This window comes from Urocampus carinirostris, chromosome 3 (genome assembly GCF_059441175.1).
Source record: "Urocampus carinirostris isolate Australia breed hairy pipefish chromosome 3, RoL_Ucar_1.0, whole genome shotgun sequence".
In the NCBI taxonomy this organism is placed as follows: domain Eukaryota; kingdom Metazoa; phylum Chordata; class Actinopteri; order Syngnathiformes; family Syngnathidae; genus Urocampus; species Urocampus carinirostris.
In genome coordinates, this window is record NC_142351.1 from 12,485,669 (window position 1) to 12,507,604 (window position 21,936).

Consider the following 21,936-nt stretch of genomic DNA (forward strand, 5'->3'; position numbering starts at 1 on the left):
TGTCCAAAATATCTGCACTGGGATTAGGGAAGGGGGAGACAGATCTTAATGTACAACATTAATCAAAGTCTTTGTTTTTTTCCTCACAACATTTTAAAAGTATTTATTGCCCCACAAATAATAAACCAAGCAGAACGTTTTTTGTGGGATACAGTGCAATTTTGTTGGGTGAACCCACCCTTCCCCTTTTTGTTTAGCAGTGTAAAAAAAAGGAAAAACAAACAGTTTAAATAAATAAGAGGATGAGCCCTGAACTAAATGGCACAGAGTGGTGGGTATTTCTACAAATATGACACAAAGTCATTGTAAATTATTAAATGCATCATACGTAGGAAAGTACCAATAAAACTTTTATGTGAGCTTAGTAATATTTTTTGGGAGGGAGAGTATTTGCCCCCCAGGTAAAATTGTTATGTTTCTCTTAGGAAAAAAGAAAAAAAATAACTCCCTGACGTTCACTCAACCTGCAATCAATAACATTCCACTCATTCTTGATACACTTAGATATATCCAGGAATTTGGCTTTTTTACCATACACTTTTCTTTTAGTATCACTTAACATTTCCATGTTTAACTTATTAAGGTTGTTTTTTAGTATTTTCAATTTCCAACTGATCTAAAGTCTTGGCTTGTTTAGCAAAATGCTTTTTTTTCTTTTTTTTTACAGATGACGGATATATCGCTCCATTTCACATCTGATTGTATTGCCACCATGTGTAATTCATTTTGCTATAAAAAAGTTCAGACGAGGCAGTCCGAAAGAAACAGAAGGCTTGCGGTGGAATGCATCCATTCCTGTGTGTATTGAATAGCCAACAATTATTGTTGGTGAAACACCACTCTAACAGAAGATGTGGTGTGAATCAAGCCTTAGTCATCCTATCAGTAAGAAACACAGAAGCCTGATAACAGTCCCAATATTTAGAATCTGGTTTATTTGAGAAGATAAACAGAACCTGCAGTACTTCCCCAAGGTGAAGAATTGGGGGAGCTTGTTTTGAATAGTTAATTGAGCATGAGTGATTGCTTGTCTCTTGTGACAACAAGCAATGTGGTCGATTTAACAATTTTCATCACATTATTTGCGTGTGTGCCTTTCAGAAATGCTAAAGCACTTGTGGGTGTGTTTAACCTGTGTTGCTTCCAAAATAAACGACTGATTGATTGGTGGGGAAGAAACATCTGAATTATTCCTGTGGGAAAATGTGTTCAACTCTCAACTGTTATTGGCTAGCTGTTTAATTTCCGAGTGGATTGTGACTTCTTTGGTAAAACTGATAAAAGGGGCCAACTCAACCCAGCGACCATTACCTACCAATACTGAATTGGGCAGAATGGAAAGAAAATACTCAGCCGATGAAGCATTGCATTTGGTCATTGAGGGAAAATCTGAGGCGGAAGATTTTTCTTCCTTTGACCCCTTGGACTGTTTAGATGGGGATTTTGAATCTGATTGCTTGGCAGATGTGGAGAAAAAAGCAGAGAGTAGGATCTCGTAATTTTTATTTCTCCTCATATGTCAGGCAAGAGCTTTGTTCGAAGGACAACTTGTTTCACCAATTTCTTGTATGTCAAGCAGTTAAAATCAAGAGGTATCGCTATATCTTCAGGAGCCAAAACTTTATAGAACACCAAACTCACACACGTTAATGCTTATACACATCGTCCAAACCATAAATATGAACACAGACCTGAGAAGTTGACATTTCTAATGTATTTGAGCAGCACTGTGCCATTGATGGTATCCATCTTGGGGCAGAGGCCGACTTTCCCTGGGCAGAGATCTTTGTGCATGTTGTGTAGAGCATGGGCCATGGCGTAAACTGCGTCAATCACAAATTGGACTTTTCCCTCCTGTTCATACGACGAATCCTTACCAATCCTCTCGTGATCTAGTGATTGAAGTAGACAACAATTATACACATGAATGAGCAGCAACAAACATCAACAAAACACAATTTATAACTTGTTTGCACAGTAAAGGCTTTGTCCTTTTTCAAAATCCAGGATTAGAATACTATTCACCGTTTTAATCTTGTCACATTATATCTACCACATTAAGTGCTAAATAAAATGAATAAAAGAGTGTTACATTAGCTTAGATTAGGGCTGGACAGTATGGCCCAAAACAAAAATCTCGATTTTATCGGATAGATGATTAGAATTATCAGTATGAATCAACAAACCACACTCGATAAACATTTTGTGCCCGAGAACAACAAGGATAGTAACTAACATTTTTGTGAAAAATTTGTTTGAACGCCGATATTGTTTGTGTAACAAAGTTATATCTACTTAAATAATTCTAATAACTTCAGTCTGCCAAACTTTCTGTCTCACCTTCCTATTCGAAAACTAACCAGATTTCTGATAACGTATAAAGATTTTCAGAAAACCCAAAGATCATCGTCATGATGGATTACACAATGCAATGAAACGTTATAAAGTTGTACTCGATTCGTTCACTTATAATTCAGTAGACAGTGAGCACTTGTGATTTTCTTCAAAAAATCAAAATGACCTCAAAGTTTAAACCGGTTGGGGTTTCATCCAACCGTCCATCTATTTTCTGTACCACTTTTATCCTCACTAGGGTCAAGGGGGTTGCTGGACCCCACCCGTGCCATCTTTGGGCAGTGGGAAGAGGACACCCTATACCGGTTGCCAATTAGTCGCAGAGATGGTGGTTCATTTTAAGAAATAACTAATCAAAAATTAAATTAAAAACAAAATGTTGACAGAAAATTAACCGAAAAATAAGTCACAGCTAGTGCAAAAAACAACTACCCATAAATTGTGAGTAACCGAAAAAATTAAATGTTACCACTGTTTAATAATCAGCACTATTTCTGAGTTATTCAAATACGACTCTTTGCCTCAATTTTACCTCTTACCAAATTTTACAATTTTTAAAATGCTGATTTAATTTAATACTTTCAATTTGTAGTGCAGGTAAGATTGGTTGGTGCATGGTTGATATTGCACTTTGGAAACAACAAATACTGCTTTGGGTTGTCTTAACTCTAGAAAATATAGTTAAAAAATATTTTTTTGATTTTCTAGTCTATTCCTCTGTGGCTGTAGACATGTAAACATTCTTGAAGTGTACATTAAATATTTTCTCTTTATAGTATGTGTTAACAATACACAACAGAGTCCGGAGAGCTTTATTTTTCACTGCACTTAGCTGCTTTTATCTTACTTTTACCAAAGCTGTTCGGGAAGGAACACAAGATGAAAAAGGAAGAATTTATTTGAGCGCACGTTTTCATTTCTTTCTGTAAGTTGGCGCAGCATGAAAATGGTGAAAGTAAGAATGACTCAGGTAGAGTCTAAACCTCAACCAAACCCGAAGAAAGATGAAAGATAAGTTCATTCGAGCGCATCTAGGAAATGCACGTTTCCTCACTCACATCATGAGCAAGCTGATTAAGGCTGAAATGTTGACACGAGCAACATGTCGCAGCCGAGAGTAAAATAAAGTTGCAAATTTCTTAGATACATTGTGAATGAAATTGTGTCACAAAACAGTGAGAAAACCAGCGCCTCGGCTAACTGGGTATCCTTGATCCGACCTCCCTTTTTACTTTCCGTTTTCAACTGTAGCTAAAACCATCAAGAGAGCCACATAAAAGGATCAAATAACTCCATGTTAAAAAGTGGCGCTAGGATTGCCTCTGCAAGTCTTTTTAGTCGTGTGGAAGTCATCGTTATCTCTGCATGGACATTTCATTTTAAAAGCTGCCCCTTTTTATGAGACTAATACTTGGTCCACGTATCCCTGTTATTGTTATGCTGATCTTGTCGTCGCCTGCTTCGTGTGGCGATTTCATAATAGTGAAAAGGCCCTGGAGGTTTCTAGGGCTTAATATAATTCCACAAAAGAAGTTAACTAAAAAGAAGCAGGACAAGGAACAAGAATTTATCAATTTAAGTCCACCGACACATTCCCTTTCAACTATAAGAACAGAAAAAAAAAACATTTAAAAGGAGTTATATGTTAAAATATACTTCCTGAAAAACAATAAGCACAATGAGTAAAACTGTCCATGATATTATATTTTTGTTTTGTTTGCCGCTTTTGATCTCATCGAGGGGAATTACATTGGTGTCAGAAGTTTCGGATTTGCTGCCGCTCGTCTGGAAGGCTTAAAGGAATGGACGGTTTACCACTCGAGGGAGCTTGGCAAACAGTAAAGCAAGACTCCGCCAAGTTTTCGATTGACAGGCCTACATCAAACTGCACCAAATGCGGTTGCCAAAACACTGGTATTTAGCTAGCTAGCTAGCTAGCTAGCTAGATAGATAGATAGATAGATAGATAGATAGATACTTTATTCATCCACAAAGGGATTTTCACCCCTCCAGCAGTAGCCTTTTGTTGTTTATTAACAGATTAACAGGATGGTCTCGGGGTGCCGTGTTGTAGTCTAGCAACAGCGGAGTGGATGACGTCACACACTAGGCCAAAAGGTCGACGTCCCTGCAGCAGATGGAAATCTTTGTGCCCAGGGTTACACCACCTCGTGTTCACGTAGATAGCGAGTACTCCTTCTCCGCTTCCTGCAGGCATTTGTGTCTCTGTCTGCCCTAACAGCGCTGAAGCCGGGTAGCCGGGTAGTTCCTCGTTAGCGTCCGGGATGCTAGACGTGAGCCACGTTTCTGTAAAACACAGCAAACTGCACTCCCTGTACGCTTTGCTGTTTTTCAGCAGCACAGTCAGTTAATCGGTCTTGTTTGGTAGAGAGTTAACATTTACCATGATTACGGACGGTACTGAAAGCTTATAACGCCGTTAGCCGCTTAGCCTTCACCTTTGCTAGGAGTGACCAGCGCGAATATGCGCAGATTACATGGCGTGCCGTTAAAGCGCTCAAGTTCTCCGGTAAGGGGAGTTGTAAGCTTATAAAGCGCAATTTATTTTAGTGGCTGGGACTTCAGGGTGGTCAAATGAAATGCAAGCCATGTGATTGGCACTGTCGCTGACTGATGCTGATTTTTTTGTATTTTGTAAGGGAAAATATGACAGTTTGTAAGTGCATGGAGCCATGGAGGTTGACAGGTATGAGTATGCCTCCGAAAAAAAAGTTAGAATTAGGTGAAAATCAACACAAAATTGGTAATTTCTTCAGTGTCAGTAATAAGTCGAAACATAATGCAGAAAGTGATAACAACAGCAATATTTCCGGCAGGAAAAAAGCAGATAAATTCTTCGGAGAATCGTGGAGGCAAGGAAAACTAGTGTGTTGAAGCAAACGATTCGATGAAAGAAAATAAACAAAATAATATAGATTAATATAATTATTTCAGCAATATTATTTTGTATAATGTAAAATATTGTTGTGAACTGGAAAATCTTGAAGTGATAACTGATCTGTATTACCAATAAACTGTGATGATTAAAAATGAATGAATATAAAGATTTATATTATATATTTGTCGCCGATTTACAATTTCAACCTCGATAACACTAAATTTTGGGGACCCATAGATCTCTGTTGGGATCCATAGATTTTTGAGAATGCGAGTCCCCGGGACCCATCACTTTTCATAGGTAAAATGAACACTGGGGACCCCAGCCATGTTTGCTTGCAGATCGAGGACCTTCCTCCACAGCCCTGGTGGACTCTGTGTCTTCAGCCTCGATTGTGAGTCCGTACATCTTTTCAAGTGGGATCCGTCTTAAGACCGACCTTCACAGAAGTGAGGACCGTGACCGGCGAAACATCTCGGATGAGAGGAAAATTGACATTTGTGTTCATCCTGGGAGACCTAACAACAACTCTTTCAGCCTGGGTGGCGGATGTTTGTGCCTCTTGTATACTAGGTCCAGACTTTTTAAAAGCTGCAAATATTGTGGTGGACTTCGGAGCTGCGGTGCCAAGTGGTCAGCGTGTGAAGCTTATTTCGGCCTCTCGGTGGGGTGCTGAGGGAGTACCCGTCAACACAGCAATTTTAGATGTGGCAAGACCACCAGGGGAAGCGCCAGTTATGAAACTATGGCAATCAACAGTAGATCGAGTAGTGTTTGCTGGCCAGGGACTGAGGCAAATAACGATGTGTTTGGAAGATCTTTTTGTTTACCCCTTGAGGTAAGGGGCTTCTTAACGGGTAAGGTAGGGAACTATAACAGCCCCTGCTATTGTCTGAGACACAACATGGCCGAACTACGACATCTTGTGGCAATTACTACAAAGACTCCAAAAAAGTAAAGGGCTCAGCACATCTGAAACCTGGTCTTTTGAATAAAAGATCGTTTGCTTCCAAATCTTTAATTGTTAATAATCTTATTCGTGATCACAATTTTGACGGATTGAATTTTGTGAAACTTGGTTGAGACCGGATTAAATTTTGGCACTAAATGAAGCCTAACTATGAGAGCTCTTATGTAGCACGCTCTTTGAAGAGAATATATTAAATATTTATATTTAATATATATGAAAATTCATTAAGCTTACTTCCCATGCCTCTATTACATTTGAGCATTTTAGGCACTTGTCATGTGGTCCTCCTCTATTTCACAGACAATTTTTTTGTGATTATTTATTGCGCCCCAAGACCATACTCGGTTTGTCTGACTTTATAACCTATGCAGACAAAATGATAATTATGGGGGACGTTAACATTCACATGAATTCCCCACTCAGTTCATTTACTGTCGCATTTCGGTCTGTAATGATACATTTGGCTTTAAACAATTATTTTGTATGCCAACTCATAAAGATGGAAACACACTGGACTTGAGGAGTTTCAACTACAAATGTGACGGTGTCACCGTATACTAGCGTTATCTCTGATAATTATTCTTTTAAATTTAAGTCGCTGAGTAAATGTTGTAATAAAGGAACTAAATAATTTAGGAGCCGCGATATTTGCCCCGGTACATTTTCTGCCCTCTTCGATTTTTTAACCGGGGTACAAGCATCGTTTCCTTGATTTTCCTTGATGATTTTAATGCTGCTTTGATTACTCCTGGATTCTGTTACCCCCGTAAGACGTATATCCTAACCAAAAAGACACACGCCTTGGTTTACTGAAAAACCTGGACCACTTAAAGAATACTGCAGGAATTTTTAATGAAATGGCGTGTTACCAAGCTTGAGGTTTTCCGTCAGACCTGGTGCAACAGCTAACTGAAATATAAAGTAGCCCTTGCCTCTGCTAAAATACCCTCTTTCTCAAAGGTAATGGCAGTTCCGCAGGGCTTAATACATGGTCCCTTTCTTTTAAGTATCTATATGCTTCCATTAGGTAAAATTACACGCAAGTATTATATCAGTTTCTATTGCTATCCAGATGAAACTTGACAGATCTTCCAATGGAGGAATCTGCCCCACGTTATGTTGGAAATTTACCTCACTGAGATAAAAAGACAATTGTCATTTGACTACTTGTGCCTCTACCGTGAAAACAAGTAACTTTTGAATATTGGTCCATCTAAATGACATGACTTATTCACAAACACAGATCTGATCATTGACACACCCAGAGTAACTTGGTTTATTATCCAGGTGTCCCTAATCTGTCCTTCCAGTTACACCTTAAGAATATTACTAGAACAGCATTTTTTCCATCTTTGCAACATTTTTAAAATTCATCCAGTGCTGGATCAGTCTGATGCAGAAATTATGATTCATGCATTTGTTACCCACCGGTCTTGATTACTGTAATGTACTACTCTCTTGTCTCCCACTATCCATCATCAAGAGACTGGAGCTAGTACAAAATGCTACAACGAGGCTTTTCACTAACACAAGAAAGTTTGATTTTGATTTTTTGCTAACCTGCATTGACTCCTCATCAGCTTAAGATATGATTTTAGGGTTCTGTTGGTATTATACAAAATTATGCATGGACTAGTCCCCTCATATCTTTCAGATTCAATTCCCCCTATGTTCCTGCTTGGAGCCTTTGCTCAGAAAATTCTGGTCTGCTAGTGATCCCAAGACCCAAAAAGAGATCGGCCGGTTCGAGAGTGTTCTCCATCTGCTGCTGTGGAATGTTCTGACCTCTGAGAGTTGATCTGCAACCCCTGTGGAACTGTCTAAATCTAGGCCTAAAAGACACTTATATTCTTTAACTTAGGACTGACCTCTGTGTCATGTTATCTCATGATATCTGTGTATTCCAACATCCGTTGTGCTCATCCTGGTTTCTTTATTTTCCTCATGCTGGGGTTTTAAGTTTTTCCTTGGCCTCGTGTAGGTTTTAGATCAAGGGAAGGTGTAATAATAGTCTGTAGTCTGTAATGCCCTGTTTAGCCCTGTGAGACTATACAAATAAATATGACTTTGATTTTATAAAAGATGTTTACAATGTTTTATAATTAAATAAAAAGTATTTTAAGATGAATAAAACAACCATTTAACTTTTAACATAGTGTATTATATCGTGTCCTTGTTATTCGGTGATTATTTTCACAATAAAGAGCACATTGATTCCTGTAAAATTAGATTAAATTAATGAATTAATAAATGAAAATTGTATTTGAACATTAAAATAAAAACCAAACAAAAACAATAACTCAACATCAAAATCATATTAAAAAATATGTTCGAAAAGGGGTAGGTATAACCTATCCCTAAAAATCCTTTTTATATTATTTAAAACACTTTCGAAATAAATAGATTTAGAAAATGTTTTATCAATACCGAGCCCTAATTGGAATACTGTCATATTCTACAATAATTTTAACAATAGTAACATAAAACAGCCTTTTCTAATAGAAACTTTTCTAATGAATGAACTTTTGGATCAATGCGTTATAGAACAGTATTAAGTTTTTATATATATTTTGCAAACTAGAAAACGCTTTTTGGTTTATACAAAGATTAATCCAACAATATATAGAAAAAAATGTATAAAAACATAAATACCTACAAATCTATGACATACTATAGACAAACACATACTCACATCGTGTGATACCTAAATATATGACGTAAATGCAATGTATTCATATATTGATGCATGTTGTATTTGTTTTATTTTATCATTTATTTTGTCCTTTACTTTATCATGTATTTTGTCTTGTATGTTCTTTTTTTTTTTGTCATGTATTTCACAATGGCTACCAGGATGAAGGGAGCAAGACATTAATAGCCATCACTGATCAAACAATAGGGGAACATTTCGGTAAATTAAACCGCTTCCTCGTTTGAATAACATTTTGTTGTGACAGAACAAAATACATGACAAAATATATAACAGAATACATTATGAAATTGATAGATGACAAAATAGTTGACCAAGTGCATAGATAAAGTAATACATCGGAAGTATATAATACATTTAGGTATTAAGGGATTTGTCTATATTACTTATTATCATAGGTATTTATTGATGTATACATGTATTTCTTCATACAACATTGGTCCTCCTATATTGCTGATAACAATTTACGCAAAGTTGTTCACAGAAAATGTATTGGAAGCAAGTGCCCTAAATCCAACAATGATTTTCTAAATTGTGTGAAGGCTACAAACATTCCGAGGCATTAGCAAACCTGTAAATCTGCATTTTTGATACCAACGCCTTACTGCCCAGTTTGATTACATAGTATAAAAAACTGACATATTCTTTACACAACAGGACAAATGCTGGTATTTAAATACTCACGTTCTGTTTTTGTTCAAATGCTTGTAGAAATATCCACAGTAATAGTTAGTGAATGGTCAAGCCATGCCCTTTATGGACCAAGTGAGTAACAAAACTATGACTGTGTGGATCATTTGTCTGGCTTCTGACACATTCAAGGTTATATCAGCAATTCATGACCCTCCATCTGTGTAAAACTGAATCACATTTTATGGTTCAATAGTGTGAAACAGTGTGAATTGTGTGCCTGTGGAGAATTATTGTATTCTGCTCTTGCCTGAAGGAGGTATTCCTTTTCACTTCCATTTATATTTAATTCTGTAACATTTCAGATTTACCTTAAATCCTTTGTATTAGTATAACAGGTTTCTCATTTTATTTATTTTATTTTGAATGAGTGAGATTTATGATTTGAGCTAATCGTGTGATCCCTCTGTTCTGCATGTCGCTGACCTTTCAGTGTACTGAGAAGTCTTGTTTGTCCAACGTTGCCGAATCCACTTTTGGCTACAGGCTTGGAGATGCATTTAAAGGTCACAAAAAATGGTAGTTCATGTGCAATTTTATACAAGCAGTCTTTTGTTTGTACGTAATCGACTTAAGAATTGTGTATATAAGAATTAAGTCTGATTAATGTCAATAACTGTAATCCATTACTAATTCAAACTTTTACGGTTCCTTTTGCAATTATTAATTAAAGTACAGTAAATTTATTTCAAGTATGCAGACAACATCATTTTATAATAAGGAGTTCTATACATTTTAGTTTGTCGTCATTTTCTGTAAAAATCAGCATCCACCCTGAAAAAGAAATCCGCTTCCTCTTCCTAGTTCATGTGTAAACATTCTATACTGTATCTCCAGCGCGCTAAGAACTTTCACATTTTTATTGTTTAATATCTTGTGCATCCATTCAATATGGTTGGTGAAAAGTGTAAAGAAGAGGCAAGCTGTTTCATTTGAAATGAAAGTGGAATAAGGAAGCTTGATGCGGTTAAAAATATGGTTGGATCGCTTTTGTCGCCTGAAGACCATCTTCCAAAAGTAAATTAAACTTCACGTTATTTATCTTTATAGAGCATATTATTTTATTAAATGTTAATTTTTCAGTACAAAATAATACAGGTTACTTTTACAAGCCTTAAACATACTTATATAAACCTTAAACATACATCTTCTGTACACTGATTGAAATTTATTTATTTTCGATGGTATCATCATTAAAAATAATATAGTGTCAGAATATCAGAATATCTTGAAAACCATATACAATATTCTGATTTTAACAGCTTTGCCAACTTTTATTGACGAATGATACAACAATACAAACAATTTACGTCGTCTTAATTGCACTGCTTAAAATGATAGCGTGACAGTTAACCATGACGATCACAGATAAATTGAACATTTTCCAATGTTAACAGTGGAGGTTTTTTTAAAATTATATTTATACACACTATACACATATACCCATGAGCGCAATGAGTGCCTACTACTGAATAAACTTAGGATTAGTTGAACAAGAAAAGCCTTTGCCCTTTTTACAGTAAGGAACTTAATAGCACACAGTGACTGCATTTTTTAGGGTTGTAATTAAACCATTAGTGGTCGGAGCTGAACATCTGCCTGTGAGCATTACAGAATTGCGCCCTGAGTCGGTGAGGTGGGAGGTGCTCTGGGGGTTCATGGCCTAAAAGCTTGTTTTCAGCCTGCATTATTGGATTTAGTATTACGTTTCCAGCCTATGTGGCCATGGCCGTGGAGGTTTGTGATTGATATTTTCATCTTGGAGAAACTAGCTAGCACAAATGAAAACATTCATTTCTGCGGAAGAAAATTAGAGATGGATATATACTGATAGTATCGACACCCAGCCAGGAGTGTGGCACTATGATCCCAGGTGCTTTATAAACCGGTCCCTGTGTCACCAAGGATCACGTTATTTTTTGTATTTGAAGGTTAATAGATTCGCTGATTATCTAAGAGTTTGCCTTTACCTGCGTGTGTGTGTTTGAATTGAGAGCGGACTCACTTGTGCACTTTTTGATGCCAGAGCCTTTCTTTACAGCGTGCCGGCTAAGTTTGCACTGGAAGTTGTTCTCCCAAAACTCGGCAAACCAAATGTTTCGTCTGTTGTTCTCCAGTGTTCGAGTGACAAAGTACCGGTCAAACCCTGTGGAAGATAAAATTCATATTTATGCTTTCATTTCCAAATGAAGAATTGCATTCAGTTCCCGCTCTGGTAATCTGTTGTCAGTCATTATGAATTTCATTGGAAATGTTAAATAATAATAATAATACATCCCACATGGACCAATTGGACCGAAAATGTTTCACACAAAAGAAACACGTGCAGCAAAACAACACCTCCAATGACCTGATTACGAGATGAGGAGTGCCCTTGTACAAATACCGATATATTTGGTGAATAGTTCCAAGTCTGACCTGGCGGGACCACTCATGAACATTCAGATTCTTCCTGATGCTACATATTCGATAACTTAGCTCTGTAATTACCAGTTTTTTGTTTTAAAGATGAATGGTCATCGCTCTCCGAAGTCAAAAGGACTGAAGCACCAATTGTGCAATGTAAAATGAGCACTCCATGGACCTTTCCCTAAATTCTGAATAACTACTACTATGAAATGAAAATGATCTGCATTTATATAGCGCTTTTCAAGTCAATGACTTCCCAAAGCGCTTTACAATGTGCTCCACATTTCCCAATAGCGGCCTTGCAGCCATGTAAGGCGCTAACCTGCTTGTCGGGGGTATTAAGGGTTCAGTGTCTTACCCAAGAATACTTCGACATGTAACACGGACGAGCAGGGATTTAAACTGGGATCCCTTGATCCCAAGACGAGCCCTCTACCTCCTGAGCTACTGCCGCCCCTGAGCTACTCTACTACTGTAGAAAAACACCACAACCTGATGTTGGCCTTATTGTTCAGTATAGGAATGAGTGGTGCTTACTTCAAACAGTTTTGCGATTTTGATGCAATTTTAAATTTAAATGAAAAATAATTTTCCGTCCAAGTTTTTTTTGACAGTACCTTAGCATACTGACATGCTTTAACCTTAAAAAACAGTGCCCAGTTCTGGGGAGCTTTCTAGGGTTGCAATTTTGTAAAGCATGCTGCTTGCAAACGTTCCCTTGCCTTTCTTGGCTAGTGCCGTTTAAAGTTGCCTTTATTTGGCAACAACCGTTAAAACCTTAACTGTGACAATTCTAATTGGCCGAACACTACGCCACTCAAATAATAAAGAGGGAAAAAACACAAGCATGTACCTATAAATCTAGGGGGGCGTAGGGGGGCGGCAGTCCGAAGCCGAAGTCAGAAGTTTGAACGTAGTGCGGTTGTGAAACTGCAAAGCACTGTGTTTTTTACAAGGTTTTGTAGTGAGTGATGGAGTTTTGGCTAACCACATTTGTTATTGTTTGAGTTTTAAAAGCGCCGACTAATCAAAGGCAAGTTTAATAATTGCACAAGCCAATAAATAAACGCGATTCAAAGTTTGCAAGCACCACACTATGCCACACCCACTGTGTGAGCTCAATGAGTGTCATGGCGGCCTCCGTAAATATAGTCCCAGAGTCAACGAAGGAGAAGGAAACAAAGCTTGCACCGAAGAAGGATGGTACATCACTTGTTTGGACCTATTTTGGTTTTGACGAAGCGGACATGGACCAGAAGAAAACGCCCATTGGAGAATTTACTTTCGCGAAGTCGCTAAGAAAAAAAGAAATAACCAATGCTGTGACTCTAGCTAAAAATGTCTAATAGTGTTCAACCCCAAAACTGCGGAGCCAAGGGGGTGCCAGCCTGCAAAAGTGTGGCAACCATTGATTTAAAGCAAACATATTGCATATTTCCTCATGTATTGCCAATATTCCATTTTAAGTTACACTATTCCTTCAAATAAACACAATTGTCTTTTTAACATAGTTTTTTTGTTAAAGTTTAATGTTGAATTAAAATGACCCAGCACCTTTGATGGATTGTCGTTTTGGCAGGATGGTTACAGCACCTTCGGCCATCTCTTCCTGGTTGAGTATCGGTGAGATCTTGGAGCCCCAGCTGTCTGAACCTACCCAGATAAAATGGCCTGTCTGATTGGCCTTCTTTGCCGCTTGCAGCAGCCGCCTAGGAAACATCAAAAGCCCTTTAAATGTGTGCAGTTTATACTTGTTGATGTATTACACGCATGCAAGCATTCATCACCTGCAAACATAAGGTTGTTACTGTTGAAATGCACCCTAATGAGTCAGCAAAGCAACTCTGCATGGCTAGAATACACAAATGAGTCTGGACATATTTTCATAAGAGGGCAGAGGAAATGAGTGGCCTCTAAAGAATGCAAATATCCTCCGAGTACATTCTGACTGTTGCACAATCACCCCCTGCCACATTTGCCCAGGCTTGCTGCCAATGGGAGGAAATATAAGGCACTGCACAGGCACAGCTGAAAGCTGGAGTGTAGCAACATAAAAATTTTAAAACTCCATCTGGCCTGTGTGGCTTTACTGACCCAAAATCTTCTACAACACTGTCACACGACCAAGACAAGCAAATAATTGTGTCGTAAATACATGTTTTTTACTCAGAAATGTATTTGCCTTCATAAAAAATATTTTTAGTCTTAAAAATTACATACGAGGCCACTATATCTTTGGGGGGAAAACATATGTTGAGGATACTTAATGAATGATATTGACATCAAATATACTTTTACAAGAAATATATTTTCTTACTATAAGCGTGTGGTTTTCAAATAGTATGGGCACGCCACCCCAGAGTCTCCATCAAGGGGTGCATGTTTGACCTCAGGCAACCATTTATTTTTGTTTTACTCTCCTAGAATTGAGTGCATTAGAACCTCCACTACATTAGGGGGCAGTGGCGCTTGGCAGTGATTGCAGAGCCTCAAGTGACAACATGAAAAATATATAACAGGAATGAGAAGAAAAACAAAATGTGACAGGGATAAAAAGAAAAGACAAGGACTTTTGGAAGCTTATGTACGCATTGCAACCATGGCGGAAGACGAGGAAAGACTGGTGTGCTTGCTTCGTTTAAAAAAGTTGGCAGCGAACAGCATAGAATAATAACATTACGCCCTAATCACGCTGATGAGACGCTTGTGGTTTTTCACCGAAAATGTGCCAAAAAAGGCCATAGATTTGGCATTGACGGCGCTGACGTGATACCACCCGTATCAATCACTCAATGTTTTGTCCCCTTCAATATTATGTCTTCACTTCAAAATCCATTAATCGATTAAGAGGCCCGCAACCTGTTGAAAATGGGTCAGCAACCGAATTTTGGGTCCCGACTCTCTAATTGAGAAACACTGATCTAACGTTTAAGTGAGCCCCCCTGGGAACTTTCACACTTTTACATTTTTAACATTCTAGTTAATTAACCATTTAGTACTGTTAAAAAAACCTGTAAAACCTAATTACAGCAATTCAAGCAACATCGACCTGATAACCTAAATCATCCTGATTTGTTTAAACACCAAATAATTGACGTTTTATCCATTTTCAACAGCATGTACAATTGAGAGACAAAGGTAAAACACGGCTGTCTACACGGCAAGGACACTTTTTATACTTTTGAAACCTTGAGAGCTAAGTAATTCATCTGCAATGTCATATCCTAGTGCCTCATTAATATTTGTACGGTTATAAAGACTGCGTGGGGTTCAAGGATGCAGCGCTCGTGCACTGTCAAAATCCCACTGGCTTCAGATAATTACTATACTATATCCACACAAGGAGCTGTTATCTGGACGGGATTAAGTCAACGAGCACCGGGACTTCTGGCCTTGTCATCAGCAAGAGACTGCCCAGAAAAAAATACACTCGCCTGCTAAGTGGTTGCCAGGGGACAGCTTTCTTTACATAGCCTCAACAGAGCTGTGTGTGATGATTATGCCTATAACTAATTATTCTTAATGGGTTCCATCCATCTTAAAAGCAGATAATGAATTAGAAGAGATACATTTTAGTTGCCAAGAGGGTAACTTTAGTATTCCAATGAAAGGAAACATGTTTGCTTTGGATTAGAAGGAAATTTAGTCGATGTGACTAAATGAGACAAAATGAACGTATTCAAGGAAGAGGTTAAAAGGGGGGAGAGTGTAGACATATTATTTGTAATGAATAAGGATTAGATTACACTTACCTAATGTCATCCTCATTGGCAAAAATAATGACCACCCGGGCGTTGGGGTTTTCATTAAGCCGAAGAATGATCTTGTCAAACTCGCCGGATTTTGGTTCACGTGGGATTTTCACGGACTGGGCAATGCACAGGCCACCTAAAACAGAGCAGTAGAAGTTTCAATATCAACAATAATTACCGTATTTTCCGCACTATAAGGCGCACCGGGTTATAGGGCGCACCCCCAAAAAATAGTTTTTGGTCCTATATTTTCCATACAAAAGGCGCACAGGCGCATAAGGCGCTACAATGGGAACGTCGACAAAACAGTCAGATAGTTCAGTCAAACTTATTACCCCCTTAACATTCCGAAAGCTAGCAAAGAAGCAAATACTGTACGTGTCTCAGACATGTACGGAAACAGTGTCTGTACGATGTCACCAATCACTCAAATGCATCGTTCCAAATATCATTCGGAAGGTTAAAGTCTTGGGATTCAAGAAATGCCAAACATTTCTTAGTTTCCATTTTATTTTATTTTTTGCTGGCAACTGTGTGGACGGCAAAGTAAAAATTTTATTGTGCAGGGAAACGGGGTTCTTTACTGTGCATATGACAATAAACACTTTGAATTGGATTAGTTTAAAAATAGACTCATCACAGAAACATCAAGATCGTTCTAAAACAAGATACCGGGAAAATATAAAGCCGCATAGCTCATCTAAGTTCTCTTGCAGCCATCGCGTTCAATAATGATACGTAACCATGGTCTTCTTACAACCGTGAGTGTAGTAAATCCAGGAGAGTAAAATATTTACAAATACAGAATAGTAAAAAATGTTTTCTCTATGCCGTAGTGCAACCCAACGTGTGATTCACATTCATCTTTTTCGGCCAATTGCAGGCTTTGTTTCGCCCCTTTAGCCTATGCGAGCCTGTAAATGATAAAAAGGATCCGCCCCCTTTACCTCCGAATAACTTAGTGACTGATTCAAATGATGATTGACACATTGGTTAGCAAATGAAACGCCGGTATATAAATCCCAGCATACACCGCGGACTACTTTGCCTTCAGGGGAAAATCTAGTCGGCGGCTGCTTGCCTTAGTTGCAAGACTTTGCGACTTAATATTGATCCATATATGAGGCGCACTGTATTATAAGGCGCATGGTCAGCTTTTGGAAAAAAAATGCTTCTAGGTGCGCCTTATAGAGCGGAAAATACGGTACATATTTATCGTTCAATCTTTACATGAGACTCTCAGGGTGGTATGTCAAAACCAGGTCATTGGACATTTTTTTTTTTACAATCCAGACCACAGTAGATTGTAGTTTTTTGTTTTCTGAAAACACCATTGTCCGGTTGATTCAAAGATTTGTTTTAGTGAATCTTGTTTTTTCTTCAGTGAAAAAAGGTCTTTCACTTTATTAAGTATTGGACATTAATCAAGGGTTACATTGTATAAGTAAGTAAATACAATGATTACTCACAGTACTGTTGAGTTTGTTACAAAGCAGGGGGTGTCAGTATCCAACTCCTTTTAATCAAATTTATGTTTTACCGCTACCATGCCCATTTTCAATGATTATTACTAATGGTATAAATGAATTTGAACACTAAAAGAGAGTTAGGGGGGAAAATAGCTTTTCCAAGAAAACGCTCATGCAAGTGGAAGGATTGCCATGATTGTCCTTTTACACAGGCAGGCTACCTTTTTTTCTTTTTCTTCCTCTCTCAAATAATACTATTTGGGGGTTATTTTACAGTAAGTCCATGGCAACTTTTCTCACACATAGACAGTCCAATAATGGGGAGAGAGGCCTTAAAGCCTCATCATTAGTTTACATTTTCATACCACGACAACTAGCGTAATCGGGTTGCCCTCTAACTCCGCATTTTTTTTGCTGTGCTATACCGGCCCTCGTGTGCATATGTTTCTATCCTTAATAATCTTGTGTTTATTTGGCTTTTCACCCTTTAGTGTTTTATGCTTACAAATGCACAAAGAGCAATTACAGCAAAAATCTAATAACTTAATTGTATAAACTATGTTCATCCCTAAAATACAATTCCTCCAGTCAAGACCAATCCAAGAAAGATGAGGGAGATAAGACAGGAGCTTTTGGGGTGACCTTCCTGTCTCTGAGTTTTTAGATGTAACAAAAAATTAAATTAAACTGAAAGAAGCTTCCTTTTCGGGGTACAATACCCACCAAAAAACTGAAACGCTGGACTAAATTATGTTTTCCACCAGTCTGAAAAGATTTGCGAGGTTTCAAAACCTATTAAAACTAAACTTTCACTTTCAATTAGTAATTCTGCTATGCTTAGTGGGCATGTCCCATTTGTTGGGACACCTGCTGGAAAAGCTGCTTTAAAAAGCATCAGCAGGTAAAATTCAGTTGGTCGGTGCTTTGAAACAAGAACAAAGTGAAAATAACAGTTATGTGGACAGAGGACATACCGATCTGTTGCTATTTAGTTAAGTATTACTCGTTCACTGGTTTACCCCTCCCGCATCATAAAGGTGCCCTGGCCATCCCTTAGAACAAGACTAAACATCCCACTATCCTTTTACAACACCTCTCCATTCATTCCTCTCACCAACAAGAGCTCTATCTTCCACTTGATTTAGACCTCTTTCCTGCAGTGCACTCATAACACCATCCATCCACGTCAATCGCGGCCTTCCTTGTTGTCTCCTTCCATTTACTTCTGCTCTGTAGATCCTCTTCAACATTCGCTCCTCATCCATCCTCTTCATGTATAAATATATAAATGTGATTTCCAGTAAAGGCAGGAAAATGAAACAAAATGATTTTACTCCTTGTGATGTCTTGGCTTAGTCATCAGGCACCATGGGACCTTAGAAAAGCGCGGTAGACCCCACCATTAATGGATGGATAGAGTTAAGTAAAAAATGTGGTTGAAGGTTGAATCGGAAGATCTACATCTTAACGGGCTTTCTAGATATATTTTGAGTGCATGACCCATAGAAAAAGTCAGGAACTTTATAGTTTATGGTATGTGTACATTTGTACTATTTCAGATGTCTCCACAGTCATGGAAAAGGTGAAGCTTTGGAAAAACCGAATCAGAGATTATTCGTACCCTTCTCTCAATCATTACACTTACACAACCCGTCGATGCTCATGGGAAATTTAGCAGCGGTTCTCTGCTCTCTGAGACTCTATCAATCATTGAATTCAATGCCTTTGCCTCACCGGTATTTCAGTCTCACATTCCCTCAACATCTGCTTTGCGGAAGCAGAACACTCATCCCTCCCTTTTCTTCTCTGCTCACATATCTGGCAGCCGCCAGCGTCTCGTGAGAGAAAAAAGGAAGGACCGAGGGATAAGAGCGCAGCCTCTCGTGGATGGAACACAATGCACACGACTGATGTTGCAACTCCGTTCTTCAATTTGTAAACAGCAACGCAATTCAGGGCCAATACAACCCGTGCATTTATCAATGCATGTACTCTAACCCACTTTTATTGTCTAGAGATTTTCATTAAATGCACATTAAAATGCATTTGTCATTTGGAAAAGAAACATCTTTTTAGGACAACAAGTTATTTTGGTGTCGTGAGACAAAATGGGAGAATGAGAGACCTTGATACAACTGTACATTTCACTATTTTTTTTATTTAATTGAATTGTTTTACCTTAGAGTTAAGGATGGTCAACTTGAAACAGATATCTCCAGATATCATGTTGCCTCAAAAGAGAGCATTTGCCACTATAACAAGAATGTTCCTTATCCTTTTGAGAAACATATTTTTATTTTCCTCCATTGTAACTTCAGTGGAAATGTACATTTAAATTATAGTTTTTACAGAAAATGATAATGCCGGCAATGGAAACAGCTAATAGACCAGATTTAAAAAATAGAGATATGTCACAAAATACCTGCTATTATGTAACACAAAATAACATTAGTCGTCAACCTGGATAGTTTTTTAAAGGTCACTAAATGTATTCTTAAAGGGATTATAAAATACCCTTTTTTTAAATTCACATCGTGTAGTGTTCATCCCCACAATCAGGTATGTTACAAAATATAATTTTCAAAGTAAACAGTTTGACATCATATCTCCTAGAGATGTAATATCACCGGATGACAACAAAAACGAAAACAATGGCGGGTCCCGTTGAAAAACAGACGGCGATTGTAGTCATCAGCGAATGCATTGCACTTGTTTCTGCTTGGAGTAAATGGAACTTTGCTTACAGTGTTGCTCCGGTACTTCAGACTATTTTGTCCGAGTGGATCATTAAAGGCTGCCGTCGTGTACAGCATGCGTTCCTTTTTTGACATAACCTCATTTTAGGTATGTGATTATGACTTTTCCTCTTGTGTTTTTCGCTGCTTGTTTTGAAATTAATATAATATTGTGCAGATGGTTCCCCGTTAGAGTGTGGGTTCCCGAAGCCTTCCAGTTTTGTTTGGTTTAGGTTCGCCCTGTTAGCAGTCGGCTAGCTCACCAGCCCGTCGTGCTCATTGTTTTTTCCCCCAAGCTAGGTTCTTGTTTGTTGCCGCCGTGGCTCGTGGTTATCCTGGCTGCTTACTGCATGTTTTTGTTCAGCCAGCCTCCCGTTTTTTTTTCCGGCCCTGGTTTGTACTCTACAGCGGCCGAATAACCTGTCATGTCCTGGCCAGTTTAGCCATGTTAGCTCTCTGTGTGTAATTTTTGTCAGTTCGCCCCATTTTGGCTGCTTACCGTTTGTTGTAAAAATGCTGTGCCATTCTACACAAAAACTACCGAAACTTGAATATTACAAAGTCGTTTGAAAATTAAGAAATATATGATTTTTGCCATTTTGCGTTTGTTTTGTGTTCGTCTGCTGAGAAACGCTATGATCAGTCCCTCAGCTGGAAATGCATTTTTTTGTAAAACTAAACTCCAACTCAACTACAATATGACGCATAGAGGAGAAAACAGTTTCCTGACAAAATTCTGACAAGTAATGAGTTACACACATGACTCCTGTCACTTGGTGTGACAGGAGAGGTGAAGTGTGATAGCACTTACAGATTGAAGGCTGAAAGTGACCTTCACATTAGTGGCTCGATCGTGTTGCTGCACCTTGTCCCTGAAAACTGAATGGCAGACATTTGAAGTGCTCCAAAAAATCCAATTTAGGACTCTGAGAAAAAAAAAAGGGTAACTTTCTAGGTTAACTTTTATCTTATGCATGATTGACTTGGCACATAACCGTTTTGTTTTTTGTGGACCTTTGTGTGAAAAAATATTTTTGTGGCTGAAAGTCTACTGTTTCGTTTTGGTTGCCATCCTTTTGGCTGTATTTATCATTTACAGGTGAGCAGACTAGCTGTGAACATTTTAGGTGGCCTTTAGTTCACCCTTGTGGACTCTCTGTGAAATATTTTTTTTATCAGGTGTATTTATTTTAATAATGGTACAATGACGCATCTATTCTGTTATTGACAGGATTGGTGAGATTTTATTTTTCGTGAAATATTTAACATTTCCAAACAATTAGATTATACGTTTATAGCTTAGCAATTGCTAAGGAGAGAAGAATTCAATTAATTTTGAAATTGCAAGGAAAACAGGACACTACCATACAAAAAAAAGCCTCACAATGCCAAAATCCTTATCAGTTCTAAATGCGGTCCGATGTGCCCTTTCTTTTCATAATATCTCCAAAGTTACAAAAAGCAGATCTGCCCTAAAAAAGTGTGGAGATTATAGAACAGCAACATTATTAGCTTATAGTAACAATGATGTAAACAGTGCAACAGAGGTAAAACAAAAGTCATGTTATGCCAGTCCAATCATGTTTATTTTTATAGCCCATAATCACAAGAAGTCTTACAGGAAAACGCAATTCATGTGTATGAATATTGGTTACAAAACAAGGTGCGAGCAGAGTCCTTTTGTAAAAATGCTAAATACCGCAAACCAGAAGAGTACAGATGCATTTACCGTTATCTGTCTGACATGGTCACAGTTATAACCTTGGGAATTGAGTAGTCCTTAATTGTTGACCATTCTGTTTTATAGAAGTGAATCTTAAACGTGTTTAAAATCTCCAAACAGTTTTATGATCATTGGTTGTTTTATTTTTTTTTTTCATAACTTGCACAGATTACCGTTACGTTTGACAAAGCCAACTAATTTGCAGGTTTTAGATATTAAAAGCA

The 21,936-nt window shown here is 38.0% G+C and overlaps 1 protein-coding gene across 2 annotated transcripts in view; it reads right to left on the reverse strand.

Annotated features, from left to right (window-relative positions):
* LOC148368716 (metabotropic glutamate receptor 4-like) overlaps window positions 1–21,936 on the reverse strand; it is a 197,063-nt gene that overhangs the window by 17,456 nt on the left and 157,671 nt on the right. For both annotated transcript variants that reach the window (XM_088330734.1, XM_088330735.1), the window contains exons 4-7: window positions 15,786–15,921; window positions 13,588–13,742; window positions 11,630–11,770; window positions 1,692–1,892 (exon numbers count right to left, since the gene is read on the reverse strand). In XM_088330734.1, the coding sequence (XP_088186860.1) occupies window positions 1,692–1,892; window positions 11,630–11,770; window positions 13,588–13,742; window positions 15,786–15,921 (633 nt within the window). The remainder of the gene's footprint in view (window positions 1–1,691; window positions 1,893–11,629; window positions 11,771–13,587; window positions 13,743–15,785; window positions 15,922–21,936) is intronic.